The sequence below is a fragment of the Balaenoptera borealis genome, assembly GCF_965194805.1.
Source record: "Balaenoptera borealis genome assembly, chromosome: 12".
Taxonomy (NCBI): Eukaryota; Metazoa; Chordata; class Mammalia; order Artiodactyla; family Balaenopteridae; genus Balaenoptera; species Balaenoptera borealis.
Window position 1 is genome coordinate 41,616,556 of NC_138869.1, and position 23,245 is coordinate 41,639,800.

The 23,245-nt window shown below is 37.3% G+C and overlaps 1 protein-coding gene across 4 annotated transcripts in view; it reads right to left on the reverse strand.

Moving 5' to 3' along the window:
• DOCK3 (dedicator of cytokinesis 3) overlaps positions 1-23,245 on the reverse strand; it is a 384,134-nt gene that overhangs the window by 324,945 nt on the left and 35,944 nt on the right. For all 4 annotated transcript variants that reach the window (XM_082348082.1, XM_082348083.1, XM_082348081.1 and 1 more), the window contains exon 2: positions 19,559-19,642. In XM_082348082.1, coding sequence (XP_082204208.1) covers positions 19,559-19,642 — 84 coding nt within the window. The remainder of the gene's footprint in view (positions 1-19,558; positions 19,643-23,245) is intronic.

Here is a 23,245-nt window from a genome sequence, read left to right on the forward strand (position 1 = left end):
TACACAAAACTACAAAAATAAAAAATTACTAACCTCCTCTGCCCAAAACAGGCCATCTTCAAGACCCAGGGGAGGCAAACATCTGTCTATATAAAACTTCAAACCCTGGCGCTTATTTTCTATGACCCACAGTCTATTGCTAACTTAAACTCTCATATAATACTCCACGAATGAAAACTTTCCTGGTGACCAGCAAACCGTGAATTGCTCCAATGTCCAAAAACAGAAAACACATTTGTTAAGCGTTCATTCATTCACTTATTAATCTATTAGGAGAAACAGCTGTCCCACACAACCCAATAGACTTTAAAATGGAGCTCAAGAAACAGTGGTTTTTCCAAAAGTAGAGTCTCATTGAATGCCAAATAGCTTAATACTCAGGACAAACAGAATCTTCTTTCTACCACATACCCCTATGTTCCCTTCAACCTCGTGATCTTCAGTTTCCTCAACTAAAATATAAAGGTAATAATGTTTCATATGGTTATTCTGAGAATCAGCTGAAATAATGAATGTATAATATCTACTACTATTACCTAGAATATGGTAGGTAGAAAGCAAATGACTATTTTTTAATAAGTTCTGTTTATGTATTTATTATTTATTTATTTATATTTATTTTGGCTGCACTGGGTCTTACTCGTGGCATGTCGACTCTTAGTTGTGGCATGCAGACTTCTTAGCTGCGGCATGTGGACTCTTAGTTGCAACATGCAAACTCTTAGTTGCGGCATGCATGCAGGATCTAGTTCCCCAACCAGGGATTGAACCCGGGCCCCCTGCATTGGGAACGCGGAGTCTTACCCACTGGATCACCAGGGAAGCCCCGCAAATGTTTATTATAAAACTCTTACTTCTAAACATCAAGTTGCAAGCATAATGGAAAATCAGCCAAAGGCATTTAAAAGTAATGCTGTTAAGTGTTTAGAACTATATTATACAAAATAGTGTACAAAATTGTACACTAAGTACTATGATTTGAAATTGTGACAATTTTCATACATAAATCATTTCCTAAAGTTAATAAAAATGAAGTCTTTATAATTACAAGAATTCTTTCTTCTTATCAGAAAGGTGCAAAATTTTACTATCCATAAATCTCATTAAAACTTAAATTTTTACATGCCATTAGAAAGTGACAGGGAATATTTATCCAACAAAGTACAGTAGAGACTAATAAAAATAGTACCCAACCTAGGAGTCTCTTTAATTATTTATTATACAATTTTTCAATAACCTTGGAAGTAATGAAACACGTTTCATTTCTATATGTGTATCAGAAAGTTAACATTCCTTTGTTGATGCTGATACTGATTCTTGGTCTAAATATTAAAGCAGAACAAGATGAGAAAAGGAAAACCAATCCCATTAGTGGCCAAGATGGTGGAGCAGGAAGGCCCTGAGCTCACCTCTTCCCACAGGCACAGCAAAATTACACCTATTTACAGAGCAACTATCGATGAAAGAACAACCCGAAACCAGCAGAAATGATTTTCCCAACAAAATATATTAAGAAAGAACCACAACAAGATGGATATGAGGGGCAGAAATGTGGTACAGTCAAGACCCATACTCCTGGGCAGGCAACCTGCAAATGGAAAGATGATCACAACTGCAGAGGTTCTCCCCAAGAAGCAAGGGATCCAAACCCGACATCGGGCTTCCCCAACCCAGGGATCCTACAGCAAAAAGATGAGCCCCAAACGTCTGGCTTTGAAGGCCAGTAGGACTTGCATGTGGGAGAGCCAGAGGGCTGTAGGAAACAGAGACTCTATTCTTAAAAAACTCAGGCAAAATCTCCCATGCTCTGAGACCCATAATAGAGGCAGAAATTTTAAAAGAGCCTGAGTCAGACCCATTTGCTGATTTGGAGAGCCTCCTAGAGAGGAAGGAAGCAACTGAGTTTCCCCATGAGGACACCGACACGGGTGGCACCCTGTTTGGTGAGCTTGTTCTAATACAAGGACACTGGTGTTGGCAAGCACCAATTTGGAGTTCTCCCTCTAGCCTGTTAGCACTGGGGGATTACCTGCCCACCAGCCAACTGGCCCCAGCCCTGGGACACCCCGGGCACTACAGTCAGCCATACCAGCACCCAGTCCCACCAACCAGCAACCTGGCACCAGACCTGGGAACCCCCAGGTCCCAGAGCCAGATGACCCAGAACCTATCAACACCCACGAGCAAACCAGCACCAGTGCAGGACCCCCAAGAAACACAGCCAGGTGCACCAGTAGGCCAGCAGCCCTCTGAACTAGGCAGGGACTGGCAACCAACCAGGCCAGAGATCAGCCTGTATACCAGAGTGCCCCCAGTAGTCGGCCCTGCCACAACAGAAAGGCCCATGCAGCCCTAGAGCATATAACTCTAAAGACCGCAGGGGAATGTGCTGCTGGGACACAAAGGACAACTCCTACATACGACCATTTCGCCAAGATCAAGAAATGTAACCAACCTACTTAATACAGAGAAATAAAAACAGAGAATTAGGCAAAATGAGGGAATAGAGAAATATGCTCCAAACAAAGCAACAAGACAAAACCCCAGAAAAATAACTAAGCAAAGCAAAGATAAGCAATCTACCCAATAAAGAGTTGAAGGTAATGGCCATAAAGATGCTCAATGAATTAAAAAGAAGAATTAAAGAACACAATGAGAAGTTTCGCCATTAGTAAACTCAATGAATATGCATTCAATTTAATTTTAAATTTCAGGTTTTAGCTTTAAAAAGTAGATTAAACAAAATTGTTCATCTCAGCTCTCTCCCAAAACCTCAGTAAAATGACAGTAAGTAAAAAAACTGTAAATTAATTAATAAACCTACATAGTCTAGGAAAAGGTAATTTAGATACCAGCAGACAATAATCACTTAAAACATTTGGAAGCTTGAAGGCAAACAGATAAATACTAAAACCTACCTACAAGCAGAGAAGCCAACAAGAGTCAATTCTTAACACAAACCCCTAGCAAATCATAGGAATTCAAGGTATCAGGAGTTCAAGAAGGCCTGCAGGCAATATGATCCTACATACAGAAAATCCTAAAGACTCCACAAAAAAAAAAACTATTAGAACTAAGAAATAAATTCACTGAAGCTGCAAGACACAAAAGCAATATTAAAAATCAGTTGAGGAGGGGGTGCCTTCAAGATGGCAGAGAAATGAGACATGGAGATCACCTTCCTCCCCACAAATACATCAAAACTACATCTACATGTGGAACAACTCCTACAGAACACCTACTGAACACTGGCAGAACTCAGACTTCCCAAAAGGCAAGAAACTCCCACATACCTGGGTAGGGCAAAAGAAAAAAGGAAAAACAAAGACAAAAGAAAAGAGACAGGACCTGCACCTCTGGGAGGGAGCTGTGAAGGAGGAAAAGTTTCCACACACTAGGAAGCTCCTTCACTGGCAGGGACGGGGGGTAGGTGGGGGAGAATCTTCGGAGCCACGGAGGAGAGCACAGCAACAAGGGTGCAGAGGGCAAAGCAGAGAGATTCCCGCACAGAGGATTGGTGCCGACCAGCACTCACCAGCCTGAGACGCTCATCTGTTCACCCTCAGGGGCAGGTGGGGGCTGGGAGCTGAGGCTCAGGCTTCAGAGGACAGATCCCAGGGAGAGGACTGGGGTTGGCTGGGTGAATACAGCCTGAAGGGGGCTAGTGCACCACAGCTAGGAGCGAGGGAGTCCTGGAAAAAGTCTGGACCTGCCTAAGAGGCAAGAGACCACTGTTTCGGGGTGCACAAAGAGAGGGGATTCAGAGCACCGCCTAAACGAGCTCCAGAGACGGGCGCGAGCTGCAGCTATCAGCGCAGACCCCAGAGACAGGCATGAAATGCTAAGGCTGCTGCTACAGCCACCAAGAAGCCTGTGTGCAAGCACAGGTCACTATCCACACCTTCCCTCCTGGGAGCCTGTGCAGCCCGCCACTGCCAGGGTCCCGGGATCCAAGGACAACTTCCCCAGGAGAAGACACAGCATGCCTCAGGCTATTGCAACGTCTGCCGCCAGAGGCTCGCCCCGCATTCCATACCCCTGTCTCCCCCAGGCCTGAGTGAGCCAGAGCCCCCTAATCAGCTGCTCCATTATCCCTGTCCTGTCTGGGTAGGAAACAGACGCCATCAGGTGACCTACACGCAGAGGCGGGGCCAAATCCAAAGCTGAACCCCAGGAGCTGTGTGAACAACGAAGAGAAAGGGAAATTTCTCCCAGCAGCCTCAGGAGCAGCAGATTGTATCTCCACAATCAACTTCATGTACCCTGTATCTGTGGAATACCTGAATAGACAACAAACCATCCCAAAATTGAGGTGATGGACTTTGGGAGCAACTATAGACTTGGGGCTAGCTTTCTGCATCTAATTTGTTTCTGGTTTTATGTTTACCTTAGTTTAGTATTTAGAGCTTATTGTCATTGGTAGATTTGTTTATTGATTTGGTTGCTCTCTTTCTTTTATTTTATATATATATATTATTTTTTCCTTTTTCTCTTTTTGTGAGTGTGTATGTGTATGCTTCTTTGTGTGATTTTGTCTGTGTAGCTTTGCTTTTGCCATTTGTCCTAGGGTTATGACTGTCCATTTTGGTTTTGTTTTGTTTTTTTCTTTGTTTTTTTAGAATAGTTTTTAGAGATTTTATCTTTGGTGGATTTTTTTTTTTTGGTTTGGTTGCTCTCTTCTTTCTCTCTTTTTCTTATTATATTTAATTTTTTTATTTCTAATAATTTTTTCCATTTTTTTTTCTTTCTTTCTTTCCCTCCCTCCCTCCCTCCCTCTCTCTTTCTTTTTCTCCCTCTTCTTCTGAGCGATGTGGCTGACAAGGTCTTGGTGCTCTGGCCGGGTGTCAGGCCTGAGCCTCTGAGGTGGGAGAGCCGAGTTCAGGACACTGGTCCACCCGAGACCTCCTGGCCCCATGTAATAGCAAACGGTGAAAGCTCTCCCAGAGATCTCCATCTCAACGCTAAGACCCAGCTCCACTCAGCGACCAGCAAGCTACAGTGCTGGACACCCTAAGCCAAACAACTAGCAAGACAGGAACACAAACCCACCCATTAGCAGAGAGACTGCCTAAAATCATGATAGGTTCACAGACACCCCAAAACACACCACCATACGTGGTCCTGCCCACCAGAAAGACAAGATCCAGCCCCATCCACCAGGACACAGACACCAGTCCCCTCCACCAGGAAGCCTACACAACCCACTGAACCAACCTTACCCACTGGGAGCAGACACCAAAAACAACGGGAACTACGAACATGCAGCCTGCGAAATGGAGACCCCAAACACAGTAAGTTAAGAAAAATGAGAAGACAGAGAAACACACAGCAGATGAAAAAGCAAGGTAAAAGCACACCAGACCAAACAAATGAAGAGGAAATAGACAGTCTACCTGAAAAAGAATTCAGAGTAATGATAGTAAAGATGATCCAAAATCTTGGACATAGAATGGAGAAAATACAAGAAACACTTAACAAGGAACCAGAACTAAAGGGCAAACAAACAATGATGAACAACACAATAAATGAAATTTAAAATTCTCTAGAAGAAATCAATAGCAGAATAACTAAGGAAAAAGAACGGATAAGTGACCTGGAAGATAAAAAAGTGGAAATAACTACCGCAGAGCAGAATAAAGAAAAAGGAATGAAAATAATTGAGGACAATCTCAGAGACTTCTGGGACAACATAAAATGCACCAACACTCGAATTATAGGGGTCCCAGAAGAAAAAGAGGAAAAAAAAGGGACTGAGAAAATATTTGAAGAGATTATAGTTTAAAAACTTCCATAATATGGGTAAGGAAATGGTCAGTCAAGTCCAGGAAGCACAGAGTGTCCCATACAGGATAAATCCAAAGGGAAACACACCAAGACACATAACAATCAAACTATCAAAAATTAAATACGAAGAAAAAATATTAAAAGCAGTAACGGAAAAGCAACAATTAATGTACGAGGGAATTCCCATAATGTTAACAGCTGATCTTTCAGCAGAAACTCTGCAAGACAGAAGGGAGTACCAGGACATATTTAAAGTGATGAAAGGGAAAAACCTACAACCAAGATTACTCTACGCAGCAAGGATCTTATTCAGATTCGACGGAGAAATTAAAACCTTTAGAGGCAAGCAAAAGCTAAGAGAATTCAGCACCACCAAACCAGCTCTACAACAAATGCTAAAGGAACTTCTCTAGGCAGGAAACACAAGAGAAGGAAAAGACTTACAATAACAAGTCCAAAACAATTAAGAAAATGGTAATAAGAACATACATATGAATAATTACCTTAAATGTAACTGGATTAAATGCTCCACCCAAAAGATATAGACTGGCTGAATGGATACAAAAACAAGACCCGTACATATGCTGTCTATGAGAGACCCACTTCCGACCTAGGGACACATACAGACTGAAAGTGAGGGGATGGAAAAAGATATTCCATGCAAATGGAAATCAAAAGAAAGCTGGAGTAGCAATTCTCATATCAGACAAAACAGACTTTTAAATAAAGACTATTACAAGAGACAAAGAAGGACACTACATAATGATCAAGGGATCAATCCAAGAAGAAGATATAACAATTGCAAATATTTATGCACCCAACATAGGAGCACCTCAATACATAAGGCAAATGCTAACAGCCATAAAAGGGGAAATCGACAGTAACACAATAATAGTTGGGGACTGTAACACCCCGCTTTCACCAATGGACAGATCATCCAAAATGAAAATAAATAAGGAAACACAAGCTTTAAATGATACATTAAACAATATGGACTTAATTGATATTTATAGGACATTCCATCCAAAAACAGCAGATTACACTTTCTTCTCAAGTGCTCATGGAACATTCTCCAGGATAGATCATATCTTGGGTCACAAATCAAGACTTGGTAAATTTAAGAAAATTGAAATCGTATCAAGTATCTTTTCTGACCACAACGCTATGAGACTAGATATCAATTACAGGAAATCTGTAAAAAATACAAACACATGGAGGCTAAACAATACACTACTGAATAACCAAGAGATCACTGAAGAAATCAAAGAGGAAATCAAAAAATACCTAGAAACAAATGACAAGGAAAACACGATGACCCAAAACCTATGGGATGCAGCAGAAACAGTTCTAAGAGGGAAGTTCATAGCAATACAATCCTACCTTAAGAAACAAGAAACATCTCAAATAAACAGCCTAAGCTTACACCTAAAGCAATTAGAGAGAGAAGAACAAAAAAACCCCAAAGTTAGCAGAAGGAAAGAAATCATAAAGATCAGATCAGAAGAAAATGAAAAAGAAATGAAGAAAATGATAGCAAAGATCACTGAAACTAAAAGCTGGTTCTTTGAGAAGATAAACTTGATAAACCATTAGCCAGACTCATGAAGAAAAAAAGGGAGAAGACTCCAATTAATAGAATTCGAAATGAAAAAGGAGAAGTAACAGCTGACACTGCAGAAATACAAAGGATCATGAGAGATTACTACAAGCAACTCTATGCCAATAAAATGGACAACCTGGAAGTAATGGACAAATTGTTAGAAAAGCACAACCTTCTGAGACTGAACCAGGAAGAAATAGAAAATGTAAACAGACGAATCACAAGCACTGAAATTGAGACTGTGATTAAAAATCTTCCAACAAACAAAACCCCAGGACCAGATGGCTTCACAGGTGAATTCTTATTTTTTTTTTTTTTTTTAAAGTTTTTTCCTTTGTGATGAGAACTTTTTTTTTTTTTTTTTAATTTTTATTTATTTATTTATTTATTTATGGCTGTGTTGAGTCTTCGTTTCTGTGCGAGGGCTTTCTGTAGTTGTGGCAAGTGGGGGCCACTCTTCATCGCGGTGCGCGGGCCTCTCACCATCGCAGGCTCTCCTGTTGCGGAGCACAGGCTGCAGACGCGCAGGCTCAGTAATTGTGGCTCACGGGCCCAGTCGCTCCGCGGCATGTGGGATCTTCCCAGACCAGGGCTCGAACCCGTGTCCCCTGCATTGGCAGGCAGACTCTCAACCACTGCGCCACCAGGGAAGCCCTCACAGGTGAATTCTACCAAACATTTAGAGAAGAGCTAACACCTATCCTTCTCAAACTCTTCCAAAATATAGCAGAGGGAGGAACACTCCCAAACTCATTCTACGAGGCCACCATCACCCTGATACCAAAACCAGAAAAAGATGTCACAAAAAGAGAAAACTTCAGGCCAATATCACTGATGAACATATGCAAAAATCCTCAACAAAATACTAGCAAACAGAATCCAACAGCACATTAAAAGGATCGTACACCATGATCAAGTGCGGTTTATCCCAGGAAGGCAAAGATTCTTCAGTATACGCAAATCAATCAATGTGATAAATCATATTAACAAACTGAAGGAGAAAAACCATATTATCATCTCAATAGATGCAGAAAAAGCTTTCATCAAAATTCAACACCCATTTATGATAAAAACTCTCCAGAAAGTGGGCATAGAGGGAACCTACCTCAACATAATAAAGGCCATATATGACAAACTCACAGCAAACATCATTCTCAATGGTGAAAAACTGAAAGCATTTCCACTAGGATCAGGAGTGAGACAAGGATGTCCACTCTCACCACTATTATTCAACATAGTTTTGGAAGTCCTCACCACGGCAATTAGAGAAGAAAAAGAAATAAAAAGAATCCAAGTTGGAAAAGAGGAACTAAAACTGTCACTGTTTGCCAATGTCATGATACTAGACAGAGAAAATCCTAAAGGTGCCATCAGAAAACTACTAGAGCTAATCAATGAATTTCGTAAAGCTGCAGAATACAAAATTAATACGCAGAAATCTCTTGCATTCCTATATACTAACAGCAAAAGATCAGAAAGAGAAATTAAGGAAACAACCCCATTTACCACTGCAACAAAAAGAATAAAATACCTAGGGATAAACCTACCTAAGAAGGCAAAAGACCTGTACTCAGAAAACTATAAGATACTGATGAAAGAAATAAAAGACAACACAAACTGATGGAGAGATATACCATGTTCTTGGATTGGAAGAATCAATATTCTGAAAATGACTATACTACCCAAAGCAATCTACAAATTCAATGCAATCTCTATCAAATTACCAATGGTATTTTTCACGGAATTTGAACAAAAAAATTACAATTTGTGTGGAAACACAAAAGACCTCAAATAGACAAAGCAATCTTGAGAAAGAAAAATGGAGCTGGAGGAATCAGGCTCCCTGACCTCAGACTATACTACAAAGTTACAGTAACCAAGACAATATGGTACTGGCACAAAAACAGAAATATAGATCAATGGAATAGGATAGAAAGCCCAGAGATAAACCCATGCACATATGGTCACCTAATCTATGACAAAGGAGGCAAGAATATACAATGGAGAAAAGACAGTCTCTTCAATAACTGATGCTGGGAAAACTGGACAGCTACATGTAAAAGAATGAAATTAGAACACTCCCTAGCACCATACACAAAAATAAACTCAAAATGGATTAAAGACCTAAATGTAAGGCTGGACACTATAAAACTCTTAGAGGAAAATACAGGCAGAACACTCTTTGAAATAAATCGCAGCAAGATCTTTTTTGATCCACCTCCTAGAGTAATGAAAATAAAAACAAAAATAGGGGATTCCCTGGTGGCGCAGTGGTTAAGAATCCGCCTGCCAATGCAGGGGACACGGGTTCAAGCCCTGGTCCACGAAGATCCCACATGCCATGGAGCAACTAAGCCTATGCGCCACATCTACTGAGCCTGCGCCCTAGAACCCGCGAGCCACAACTACTGAAGCCCACACACCTAGAGGCCGTGCTCCACAACAAGAGAAGCCACCGCAATGAGAAGGCCACAAACGGCAACAAGAGTAGCCCCCGCTCGCTGCAACTAGAGAAAACCCGCGTGCAGCAACAAAGACCCAATGCAGCCTAAAATAAATAAATAATTAATTATTATTTTTTTTTAAAGTATGGATACCAAGGGGGGAAGGGGGAAGTGGGATGAAGTGGGAGTTTGGGATTGACATGTATACACTACTAGTATAAAACAGATAACTAATGAGAACCTACTGTATAACACAGGGAATTCTACTCAATGCTCTGTGGTGACCTAAATGGGAAGGAAATCCAAAAAAGAGGGGATGTACGTCTACATATAGCTGATTCACTCTGCTGTACAGCAGAAACTAACACATTGTAAAGCAACTATACTCCAATAAAAGATTTTTTTAATTTTTTTAATTTAAAAAAATTTTTAAAAGATAGAAAAAAAAAGAAGCAATCCCACTTACAATAGCATCAAAAACAATAAAAAGAGGAATAAATTTAACCACAGAAGTAAAAGATCTATACACCAAAAACTATAAGACACTGAGGAAAGAAACTGAAGAAGAACATACATAAATGAAAAAATATTCTGTGTCAATAGATTGGAAGCATTGATATTAATAAAATACACATACTACTCAAAGCTACCTATAGATTCAATGCAATCTCTATCAAAATTCCAATGACATTTTTCACAGAAATAGAAAAAACAATCCTTAAATTCATATGGAACCACAAAAGACTCTGAATAGCCAACATAATCTTGAGAAAGGGCAAAGTTGGAGGCAAAAAAAACAAAAAACAAAAGAATAACTGAGAGTTCAGAAATAAACCCATGAATAAATGGTCAAGTAATATTTGGCAACAGACTGAAGAATACTCAATAGGAAAAGGACAGTCTCTTCAATAAATGGTGTTGGAAAAACTGGATATACACATGCAAAAGAATTGGACCCCTATCTTAAATAACTCACAAAAATTAACTTGATATGGATTAAAGACTTAAACAGTGAGACCTGAAACCATAAAATTCCTAATAGGGAAAATGTACCCTGACATTAGTCTTAGCAATTATTTTTTGGATATAGTGCCAAAAGCACAAACAAGAAAAGCAAAAATTAATAAGTGGGACTACAAACTAAAAAGCTTCTGCACAACAAAGAAATAATCAACAAAATGGCCAGGTAACATTTGGAGTAGGAGAAAATACAACTGACCCTTGAACATCATGGGGTTTAACATGGCATGTGCCAACCCTCCATGCAGTCGAAAATGTGCACGTAACTTACAGTCAACCCTCCACATATGCAGTTCCTCCATATTGTGGCTCCTCCGTATCCGTGGTTCCACACCCACAAATTCAATCATCCAAGGATTGTGTAATACTATAGTAATAAGCACTACTGAAAAAACTGGCATATAAGTGGATCCTTGCAGTTCAAACCCATGTTGTTCAAGAGTCAATTATACTTGCAAACCATATTATCTGATAAAGAGTTAACATCCAAAATATATACGGAACTCATACAATTCAAATAGCAAAAAACAAACCGACTAAAAATCAGGTAGAGGACTTGAATAGACATTTTTCCAAAGAAGACATACAAATGGCCAACAGGTACATAAAAGGGTGCACAACATCACTAACCATCAGGGAAATGCAAATCACAACCACAATGAGATATCATCTCACACCTGTTAGAATGGCTATCATCAAAAAGACAAGAGATAACAAATGCTGAGAAGGATGTGGAGAAGGAACCCTGGTGCACTGGTGATGGGAATGTAAACTGGTAGAGTCAGTACGGAAAACAATAGGGAAGTTCCTCAAAAAACTGAGGAACTAGAACTACCATACAATCCAGCAATCCCACCGCTGGGTATGTATCCAAAGAAGATCAAATCACTATCTCAAAGATATCCCATGTTCACTGCAGCATTACTCACAATAGCCAAGACATGGGAACAACCTGTGTCCATAGACAGATGAATGAACAAAGAAAATGTGAGCTAGATATAGATATATCTCACACAAACACAATGGAATATTATTCAGCCACTTGAAAGAAGGATATTTTACCATTTGAGACAACATGGATGGATCCTGAGGGCACTGTGCTAAGTGAAATAAGTCAGAAAGAGAAAGACAAACACTGTACGATCTCACTTATATGTGGAATCTTTAAAAAAAAAAAAAAAAAAAAAAAAAAGCCAAACTCACAGGAACAGAAAGTACAATAGTTGCCAGGGGCTGAGTAGTAGGAGAAATGGGGAGATGTTAGTCAAGGGGTTACAAACTTCCAGTTATAAGATGAGTAAGTTTCAGGGATGTAATGTACGGCATGGTGACTACAGTTAAAAATACTGTATTGTATACTTAAAAATTGCTGTGAGACAACTGGAGAAGAGAGAACCTGCACACCACAACTAGAGAGAAGCCCGCACCCCACAATGAAGAGCCCACGCACTGCAACGAAAGATCCCACATGCCTCAATGAAGATCCTGCATGCTGCAACTAAGACCCGATGCAGCCAAAAATAAATAAATAAAAAATAAATCTTAAAAAAAAATTGCTGTGAGAGTAGAGCTTTAATGTTTTCACCATAACAACAAAATGGTAATTATGTGAGGTAAAATATTTGTTAACTAACCTTACAATAGTAAACATTTCACAATATATATGTATATCGAATCATCACACTGTACACCTTAAATTTATACAATGTTATATATCAATTTATATCTCAACAAAGCTGGGAAATAGGGGAAAATGTAAGGTCTAGGTGTGGTATGGGGTTGAAAACAAAAGGACTACTTGAAACTCTTTAAGAAAAATAGTCAAAACACTGCAGTTCTTCTTTATTCTGCCCACAATGTAAGACAAACATCCCTCTACCCCCACGCTATCCGAAAAACCAAGGGTCATTCCCTGGGGAGTTTGGACAAGGCCAGTTCAGGATTCAGGGACCCACACTTTGTGAGGACAGAGATGAACATCAAACTAAGAACAGAACCCAATACCTACTCCTATGGGGCTGGTGATGCAAATCAGAGCTTTGACAAATGTAACACCCACATAACATATAACACCCATATTTCATTAAGAGACAGAACTTTTCAATCACCCTAAAAGTTCCCTCATGTCTCTTTCCAGACAATCCTCTCCCAGAGGTAATCACTATCCTGATTTGCATCACCATAAATCTGTAATGTTGCTTGTTCTTTCATATAAATACAATCAACCAGAATATAATCTTTTATATCTGGCTCTTTTGTTCAACACAATATTTTTTAAATTCATACATGTTGTTCTATCTCTACATTTTTATCTATTTTTACAAGGATCTCCTGTTTTTAAGCAAATTTTTTACTGATATGTAACATCCATAAGTATGCAAATCATTAGTCTATAGCTAAACAAATTTACAAGGAGTATGTACCTATATGCCCACCACCCAGTAAATAAAATATTAGCAGCATCCCAAAGCCACTCATGTCTCTTACAGTCACTAACACACACACAGACACACCTTCAAATTGAATGTGATAAATAAAGGAAAATGGATGAATTGCTGCTACACACAACGATATCACAGATATGTTCTTGATTTAAAAAGCCAGATATAAAAGTGGTTATCTAACTACTCTCTGACAAACATCACCAGCTATTAGTTTTACCTGGTTCTGTATTTTATGTACATGAAACCATAACAGCATGAACTCTTACATCTGCCTCCTTTTGTAAAGATTCTACCTGTGATGTTCATCTGTATTGTTGTGTGTAGCAATAACTCATTCATTTTCCTTCTTGTGTCACTTTCAGTTATCTGAATATATCATAATTTATCTGCCCATTCTACTGCTGATGAGCAGTTTGTTTTTTTACAGTTCACAGCAATTATGAATACAGCTGCTAACATTTTACATATGTATTTTGCTGTTGGATTTACACCTATGAGTAGACATGCTGGATCATAAGGTACCCATACATTCAACTTTTGTAAATAGTGCCAAAGAGTTTTCCAAAGTAGTTAAGCCATTGTCTCTCCCACCAGCAGTGTATGGAAGTATCAGTTGTTCCACTTCCTTACCAGCACTTGGTATTGCCAGTGTTTTGAACTTCAGTCATTCTAGTGCTGTGTGGTGATATCTCATTGTGGTTTTAATTTGCATTTCCCTGATGACTGAGACTAAATACCTTCCCATATGTTTATGAACCATCAGAATATCTGTTTTGTGAGGAGCCTATCCAAGCCTTTTGCCCATTTTTCTACTGAACTGTCTTATTTTGTTTTATTGAGTTATAATTAACATATAATATTATATTAGTTTCAGGTATACAGCATAGTGATTTCATATTTTTATACATTATAAAATAATCACCAAAATAAGTTACCATCCATCACCATAAAAAGTTGCTACAATATTATTGACTATATTCCCTATGTGTACATTACATCTCCATGACTTATTTATTTTATAGCTGGAAATCTGTACCTCTTAATCCCCTTCACCTATTTCATCCGTCCCTCCACCGCCTCCCCTATGGGAACAACCAGTTTATTCTCTGTATCCATGAGTCTTTTCCTGTCTTGTTTTGTTTCTTTTCTTCTTTCTTTTTTAGATTCCACATATGAGTAACATCATACCATATTTGTTTTTCCTGTCTGATTTGCTTCACTTAGCATAATACCCTCTAGGTCCATCCATGCTGTCACAAATAGCAAGATCATATTCTTTTTTATGGCTGAGTAATATCCCAGAGTAATGGACACTTAGATTGCTCCCATATCTTTGCTAATGTAAATAGTACTTCAATGAACATAGGGGTACATATATCTTTTCAAAACACTGTTTTCATTTTCTTCTGATAAAGACCCATAAATGGAATTGCTGGATCATATGGTAGTTCTATTTTTAATTTTTTGAGGAATCTCCATACTGTTTTCCATAGTGGCTACACTAACTTACATTCCCATCAACGGTGCACGATAGCTCCCTTTTCTCCACATCCTTATCAACACTTGTTGTTTCTTGTCTTTTTTATAACAGCCATTCTCACAGTTGTGAGGTGGTATCATTACGGTTTTAATTTGCATTTCCCTGATGTTTAGTGATGTTGAACATCTTCTCATGTGCATGTTGGCCATCTGTATGTCTTCTTTGGAAAAATGTCTACTCAGGTCCTCTGCCCACTTTTTAATTGGGTTGTTTGGGTTTTTTTGACAATGAGTTTTAAGAGTTCTTTATATATTTTGGATATCAACCCCTTATCTATTATTGGCAAATATAGTCTCCCATTCAGTAGGCTTTTTGTATTGTTGATGGTTTCCTTCGCTATGCAAAAGCTTTTCAGTTTGATGTAGTCCCATTTGTTTATTTTTGCTTTTGTTTCCCTTGCCTGAGAAGACAGATCAAAAAGATACTGCTAAGACCAATGTCAAAGAGCATACTATCTATATTTTCTTCTATGACTTTTATGGTTTCATGTCTTACAATTAAGTCTTTAACTGATTTTGAGGGGGGGGGTTGTATATAGTATGAGAAAGTAGTCCAGTTTGATTCTTTTGCATGTAGCTGTCCAGTTTTCCAAACACTATTTATTGAACAGGTTGTCTTTTCTCCACTGTATATTCTTGCCTCCTTTGTCATAGATTAATTGACCATGTAAGTATACGTTTACTTCTGGGCTCTTTACTGTGTTCCATTGATCTATGTGTCTGTTTTTGTGCCAGTACCATACTGTTTGGATTACTATATGTTTGTAGTACAGTTTCAAGCCTGGGAGCATGATACCTCCAGCTTTGTTCTTCCTTCTCAACATTGTTTTGACTATACAGGGTCTTTTGTGGTTCCATGCAAATTTTAGGATTATCTGTTCTAGTTCTGTGAAAATGCCTTTGGTATTTTGATAGGGACTGCACTGAATCTGTAGAATGCCTTGGGCAGTATGGTCATTTTCATGATATTGATTTGTCCAATCCATGCACATAGTACATCTTTCCATTTGTTTGTCTTGTCTACAATTTCTTTCATCAATGTCATAGTTTTCAGAGTACAGGTCATTCACCTCCTTGGTTAAATTTATTCCTAGGTATTTTACTCTTTTTGATGCAATTATAAATGGGATCACTTTGTTAATTCCTCTGATAGTTTGTTGTTAAAATAGAGAGATGCATCAGACCTTTATACATTAATTCTGTATCCTGCAATTTTTCTGAAGTCACTTATTGAAGTCAGTTTTTGAATAACAATTCACTTACTGAATAACAATTTTTTTTGTGAAGTCTTTGGGGTTTTCTACATATAGTATCATGCCACCTACAAACAATGACAGTTTTATTTCTTCCTTTCCAATTCTGATTCCTTTTTTTGTTTTTGTTTTTTTGCCTAACTGCTGTGGCAATAACTTCCAATACTATGTTGAATGAAAGTGGTGAAAGTAAGCATCCTTGTCTTACTCCTGATCTTAGAGCAAAAGCCTTCAGACTTTCTCCATTGAGTATGATGTTACCTGTGGGATTTAATGTATGTATGGCCTTTATTATGTTGAGGGAGGTTCCCTCTATACCTACTTTGTTGACAGTTTTTGTCATAAACAGACATTGAATTTGGCTAATGCATTTTCTGCATCTATTGATATATGATTTTATTCTTCAATCTGATAATGTGGTGTATCTTGTTGATTGATTTGCAGATATTGTACCATCCTTGCATCCCTGGGATAAATCTCACTTGATCATGGTGTATGATCCTTTTAATGTATTGTTGAATTTGATTTGATAATATTTTGTTGTAGATTTTTGCATTTATATTCATCAGTGATACTGGTCTGTAATTTTGTGTGTGTGTGTGATGTCTCTGGTTTTGTTATCAGGATGTGCTGGCCTCATAGAATGAGTTCAGAAGTGTTCCTTCCTCACTGATTTTTTTGAATAGTTTGAAAAAGAAAAGTGTTAACTATTCTTTCAATGTTTGGTAGAATTCGCCTGTGAAGCCATCTGGTCCTGGACTTCTGCTTGTTGGAAGATTTTTATTACTGATTCAATTTCATTACTGGTAATCAGTCTGTTCATATTTTCTATTTCTTTCTGATTCAGTCTTGGGAATTTGTACGTTTCCAGGAATTTATCCATTTCTCCTATGTTATCCATTTTATTAGTGTATAATTATTCATAGTAATCACTTATGATCTTCTGTATGTATGGTGTTGGTTGTAACTTCTCCTCTTTTATCCTTGATTTTATTTATTTGGACCCTCTCTCCTTTTTTCTTGATGAATCTAACTAAATGTTTATCAATTCTGTATATATTTTCAAAGAACTAACTCTTAGTTTCACTGATCTTCTCTATTGTTTTTTAGTCTCTATTTCAGTTATTTCCACTCTGATCTTTTATTTCCTTTATTCTACTAACCTTGGGCGTTGCTTGTTCTTCTTTTTCTAGTTTCTTTAAATGTACATTTTGATTGTTTGAGATTTTTCTTGTATCATGAAGTAGGCTTGTATCACTATGAACTTCCCTCTTAGAACTGTTTTATCTTCATCCCACAGATTTTGGATCACTGTGTTTCCATTTTCACTTGTCTCCAGGTAATTTTTGATTTCCTCTTTGACTTTTCAATGACCCATTGATTGTTTAGTAGCATGTTGTTTAGTCTCCATATGTTTGTGGGGTTTTTTTTTTCAGTTTTCTTCGTGTAGTTAATTCCTAATTTCTTACCAGTGAAGTCAGAAAAGATGTCTGACAAATGCTGGAGAGGGTGTGGAGAAAAGGGAATCCTCTTACACTGTTGGTGGGAATGTAAATTGGTGCAGCCACTATGGAGAATAGTATGGAGCTTCCTCAAAAAACTAAAAGTAGAGTTGCCATATGATCCAGCAATCCCACTCCTGGGCACGTATCTGCAGAAAACCATAATTCGAAAAGATACACGTACCCCTATGTTCACAGCAGCACTACTTACAATAGCCAAGATATGGAAACAACCTAAATGTCCACCAACAGATGAACGGATAAAGAAGACATAGTATACATATACAATGGAATATTACTCAGCCATAAAAAAGAATGAAATAATGCCATTTGCAGCTAAATGGATGGACCTAGAGATTATCATACTAAGCGAAGTCAGAAAGAGAAAGACAAATACCATGTGAAGACAAGTCCTTTATCAAATAGCTCTTTCACTCTGTGACTTGTCTTTTCCCTCTCCTTAATGATATCTTTTGAACAACATATCTTCATTTTAATAAAGTACAACTTATCAATAAAAAATCTTTGTCTACCCCTAGGTCAAAAAGGATATTTTCCTATGCTTCCTTTAAGGTGCATGATTGTTTTACATTTCACATTCTACCATCCATCTGGAATTGAATCTGGAGTATATGCTGTGAAGTCAGGTTCACGATTCATTGGTTTCAATATTGACCCAATACCATTTATTGACTAGGCCACCATTTTTCATTCCAATCAGCCCAGCATCACTTATTGTAAAGGACATCATTTCCCCACTGCACTGCAATACCACCTTTTTCATATATCACTGGATGATAAACATGATGGTCTATTTCTGGACCCTCTGTTTCATTATTCTGTCTTTGCCCCCAAACCACAATGTCTTAATTTATAATAGTCTCATTTCTAGATCTCAGTGGGAAATCTTTCAATATTTCAATACTGAATATGATGTTTGCTGTAGGCTTTTAGATATCCTTTATCAGATTAGGAAAATTCCCTTCTATTCTTATTTTGCTATGAGTTTTTTATCATGAAGGGGTTTTTATTTATACTTCTGCTTTAAGAAAATTATTAAAATGCATCCTGCACTAGAGCTCCCTTTCCAGAAAAGTGTACTCCCCAACTTAAACAGTTCCTGGGTTATAGTAGGTTGCACTTACTCTCATACCCATCTGAACAGTAACTGGATCAGAGTTCTACTTCCATGTGTACTATCTCCATGCCCACATACCAACATTTCTACTCTGTTATATAATTTGAGGTGGCTTCTAGTCATGCTGAACTGCTATCAGTTTTGGTATCAATTTTGTTTTTGTCCATGCTCTGATTTTGGGTGATTTCTCCGGAACTGTATTTTTTCCACATATCTTGCTGATTTCAGTGCATAATTTTGAAGAACGTGATATTTTTCAATAATGCATAAATATTATAGCAGAAATACCCAAATATATCACAGAAGAAGACAGTCAGGCCAAACTTCATTTGAGCACATTTACTGCCTTGTTTTAATTACGACTGATCATGTCCAGCCAATCAGACAGAAACATACAAATGAACTGATTACAATTCACTTCTATTCAAATGCAGATAATCAGTAAATATTATCTATTTGATTGTAGGAAATCAAAAATAAGTATTTGAAATAGTATGTAAAAATCATGTTCTGATTGACATGTATACACTGATGTGTATAAAATTGATGACTAATAAGAACCTGCTGTATAAAAAAATAAATAAAATTTAAAAATTTTAAAAAAAATCATGTTCTGACAGCCAACAATAGTTATTTGCCACTTTTAGATTAGAGCCAAAATAGCTCATCCTTTATGCTAAACATAGATCAGGAATGATTTTATAGCAGTGTATCATAATGTGATTAATTACGGCTTCAAAATGATTGCTTATAACCTCGTACTACAAAATAAATGCATATCATACTGCCAAAAATGATCACCATTTGTGTTTTACAATTTATGGGTCCACTTACCTTCACATTTTTCAAGAATCTGGACTGTTTCTCCTATTTCTAAGACCAACCCTTGAGGGACAGATCCTCGAAAGCTGCATATCACTAGAAAAACAAGGATAAACGTGTCAATTAGCATTTTAAAATACTGGGACAGGGTCAGTGTCAATGAAATTAAGCACTAAATTTTCTTAAGTATATACTCTCCCTTCTAATTCATTTTTCAAATATGTAAGTCTCTTTCAACTTAATCTATATTTTGAAAGGTAATATTAAATGGTTCAGAACACTGAAGTATACTTTGGCAGAATCACTATTACTTAGAGGTGTGTGCATGCATGCATGTATGTGAAAACATTTCTGTAAACAGAGTCTCCCTCTCTCTCTCCCTCAGCATATCTTGTGTTTGCCTGTTCTTTCTGGTCAAGTATGTATCAATTAAGAAAAAATGAACATTAGAAGCTTATTATCTACTATAAACAGACAAATAGATATTTTTAAAAGGATCACCAAATAAATATGATTATGCTTTGAAAAACAGAATCCCCATAATAAAAATAAACAAAAATTAATGAAGTAAAAAGCAAATGTACAACAGAGAAAATCTATACTCATCAAAATCCCACATACTTTTATTTTTAGAAAACTGATAAAATGATTCTAAAATTTACATAATACAAAGAACCAAGAAAAGCCTTGTCAATCTTAAAGGAGGTACACTATCACATACTAAGCCTTATAATCTAAAATTAATTCTTTGAAAATACTAACACTGATAGACACGTAGGCAAGACGGATCAAAAAAAGAGAGAGAGAGAAAAGGTATAAATTATCAGTATCAGCAATAAAAACATTAATGTAATTAATAATTAAATGATGTATAAAAGGACATTAGATAAAACTTTATAACAAAAATTTAGAAAATTTAGAATAGATGGATAAATTTGTAGAAAGATCAACTTTACAAAAACTGACAGAGCAGTTAAAAACCTGAATAGTCCTGTATCTATTAAACAAAAGTGAATCTGTAATTAAAATTTTCCCACAAATGAAATACCAAGTCCTGACTACTCTACCAGCGAATTTGTCCAAACACCTGGAGAAGAAACACCAACCACAAATAAATCCCTCCAGGAAATAGGGAAAAGAGAATTCATTTTTAACTCAGCACGAAAATAAAAGCTGACAAAGACATTATAAGAAAAGAAAGTTACAGGCCAATCTGTCTCATGATCACAGATAGAAAATCTTTTTTAAAAAAAAACAAACAACCCAATCCAAAAATGGGCAGAAGACCTAAACAGACATTTCTCCAAAGAAGATATACAGATTGCCAACAAACACATGAAAGAATGCCCAACATCATTAATCATTAGAGAAATGCAAATCAAAACTACAATGCGATATCATCTCACACCGGTCAGAATGGCCATCATCAAAAATCTACAAACAATAAATGCCGGAGAGGGTGTGGAGAAAAGGGAACCCTCCTACACTGTTGGTGGGAATGTAAATTGATACAGCCACTATCGAGAACAGTATGGAGGTTCCTTAAAAAACTAAAAATAGAACTATCATACAACCCAGCAATCCCACTACTGGGCATTTACCCTGAGAAAACCATAATTCAAAAAGAGTCATGTACCACAATGTTCATTGCAGCTCTATTTACAATAGCCAGGACATGGAAGCAACCTAAGTGTCCATCAACAGATGAATGGATAAAGAAGATGTGGCACGTATATACGATGGAATATTACTCAGCCATAAAAAGAAACGAAACTGAGTTATTTGTAGTGAGGTGGATGGACCTAGAGTCTATCATACAGAGTGAAGTAAGTCAGAAAGAGAAAAACAAATACCGTATGCTAACACATATATGTGGAATCTAAAAAAAAAAAAAAAAAAAATCGTCATGAAGAACCTAGGGGCAAGACAGGAATAAAGACGCAGACCTACTAGGGAATGGACTTGAGGACACGGGGAGGGGGAAGGGTAAGTTAGGACAAAGTGAGAGAGTGGTAGTGTATATATGGACATATATACACTACCAAATGTAAAATAGATAGCTAGTGGGAAGCAGCCGCATAGCACAGGGAGATCAGCTCGGTGCTTTGTGACCACCTAGAGGGGTGGGATAGGGAGGGTGGGAGGAAAGGAGACACAAGAGGGAAGAGATACAGGAATATATGTATATGTATAACTGATTCACTTTGTTATAAAGCAGAAACTAACACATCATTGTAAAGCAATCATACCCCAATAAAAATGTTAAAAATAAATTAATTAATTAATTTTAAAAAATAAATAAAAAATAAAAAGCAAACTGGGAATTCCCTGGTGGTACGGTGGTTAGGACTCGGCACTTTCACTGCCATGATTCCCAGGTTCGAGTCCTGTTCGGGGAACTAAGATCCCGCAAGCCATGTGGTCATGCATGCATGCATGAATGAATGAATGAATGAATGAATAAATAAATAGCAAATCAAATCCAACTATATATAAAAAGAATAACCATGACCAATTTGGGTTTATTCCAGAGCGCAATTGGTTTAATGTTAAAAAAATCAATAAAGGGGGAAAAAAATCACATGATCATATCCATAAATGCAGAAGTGGCATTTGATAAAACTCAATGTCTACTCGTGACTAAAATTCTTAATAATCTAAGAATAGAAGGGAACTTCCTTAATATGATGAAGGTTATGTACAATGTATCTATAGCAAACATCATATATATTAGTGAAATACTCAGCATTTTATCACTAAGGTTAGGAATAAGAAGAGCATGTCCACTACCATTTCTATTCAACATTACACTGATGGGCCACCCTGTGCAAATAAAGCAGAAAAAGAAATAAAAGGTATAATGATTAGAAACAAAGAAATAATAGTATCATTATCTGCAGGCCTGAAAAAATCCCAAAGTACCTAGACATAAACCAACACAGAAAATATGTCAATGTGTAGCAAGGTCACTAGATACAATATGAATTTTTTTAAGTCTATATAGGAACAAACAACTACAAAATGAAATGTTTTAGGAATATACAATTTATAACAGCATCAAAAATGTCAAGTAACTATAAATAAATCTAAGAGACATATGGAAGAACTCTATACAGAAAACTGTATGACATTATAGTAAAAGTCTAATAAATGAAGGCATACATCCTATTCATGAATTCCAAGACTCAACAGTATAAAGATACAGATTTTCCCCAAATTGATCATTAGATTCTATGCAATCTCAACCAAAACCCCAATAGACATTCTGTGGAAATCAATAAACTGATTCTACAATGTGCATAAAAATGCAAAGGATGAAACTGAGGAATATATACTACCTAATATCAGCCTTTCCACTGTTGAAAAAAAAAAAAAGCCCAAGCTATAAAATTGTGTGTGTGTGTGTGTGAATAGCATGAGCCTATTTGTATGTGTACATATATATGTATATATTTAATCTCTACTGAAGATATCAAATTTGCTTACTGGTTACTAAAGACAACACTTGTGTCCCCCCAAAATTCCTATGTTGAAACCTAATCCCCAGTATGATGGTATTTGGAAATGGGGCCTGTGGGAGGTGATTAGGTCATGAAAGTGGTTCCTTCATGTATGGGAGTAGTACACTTATAAATCAAGACCTCAGAGAGATCCCTCTCCCCTTTCACCATGTGAGGACACAGAAGTCGGCAGTCTGCA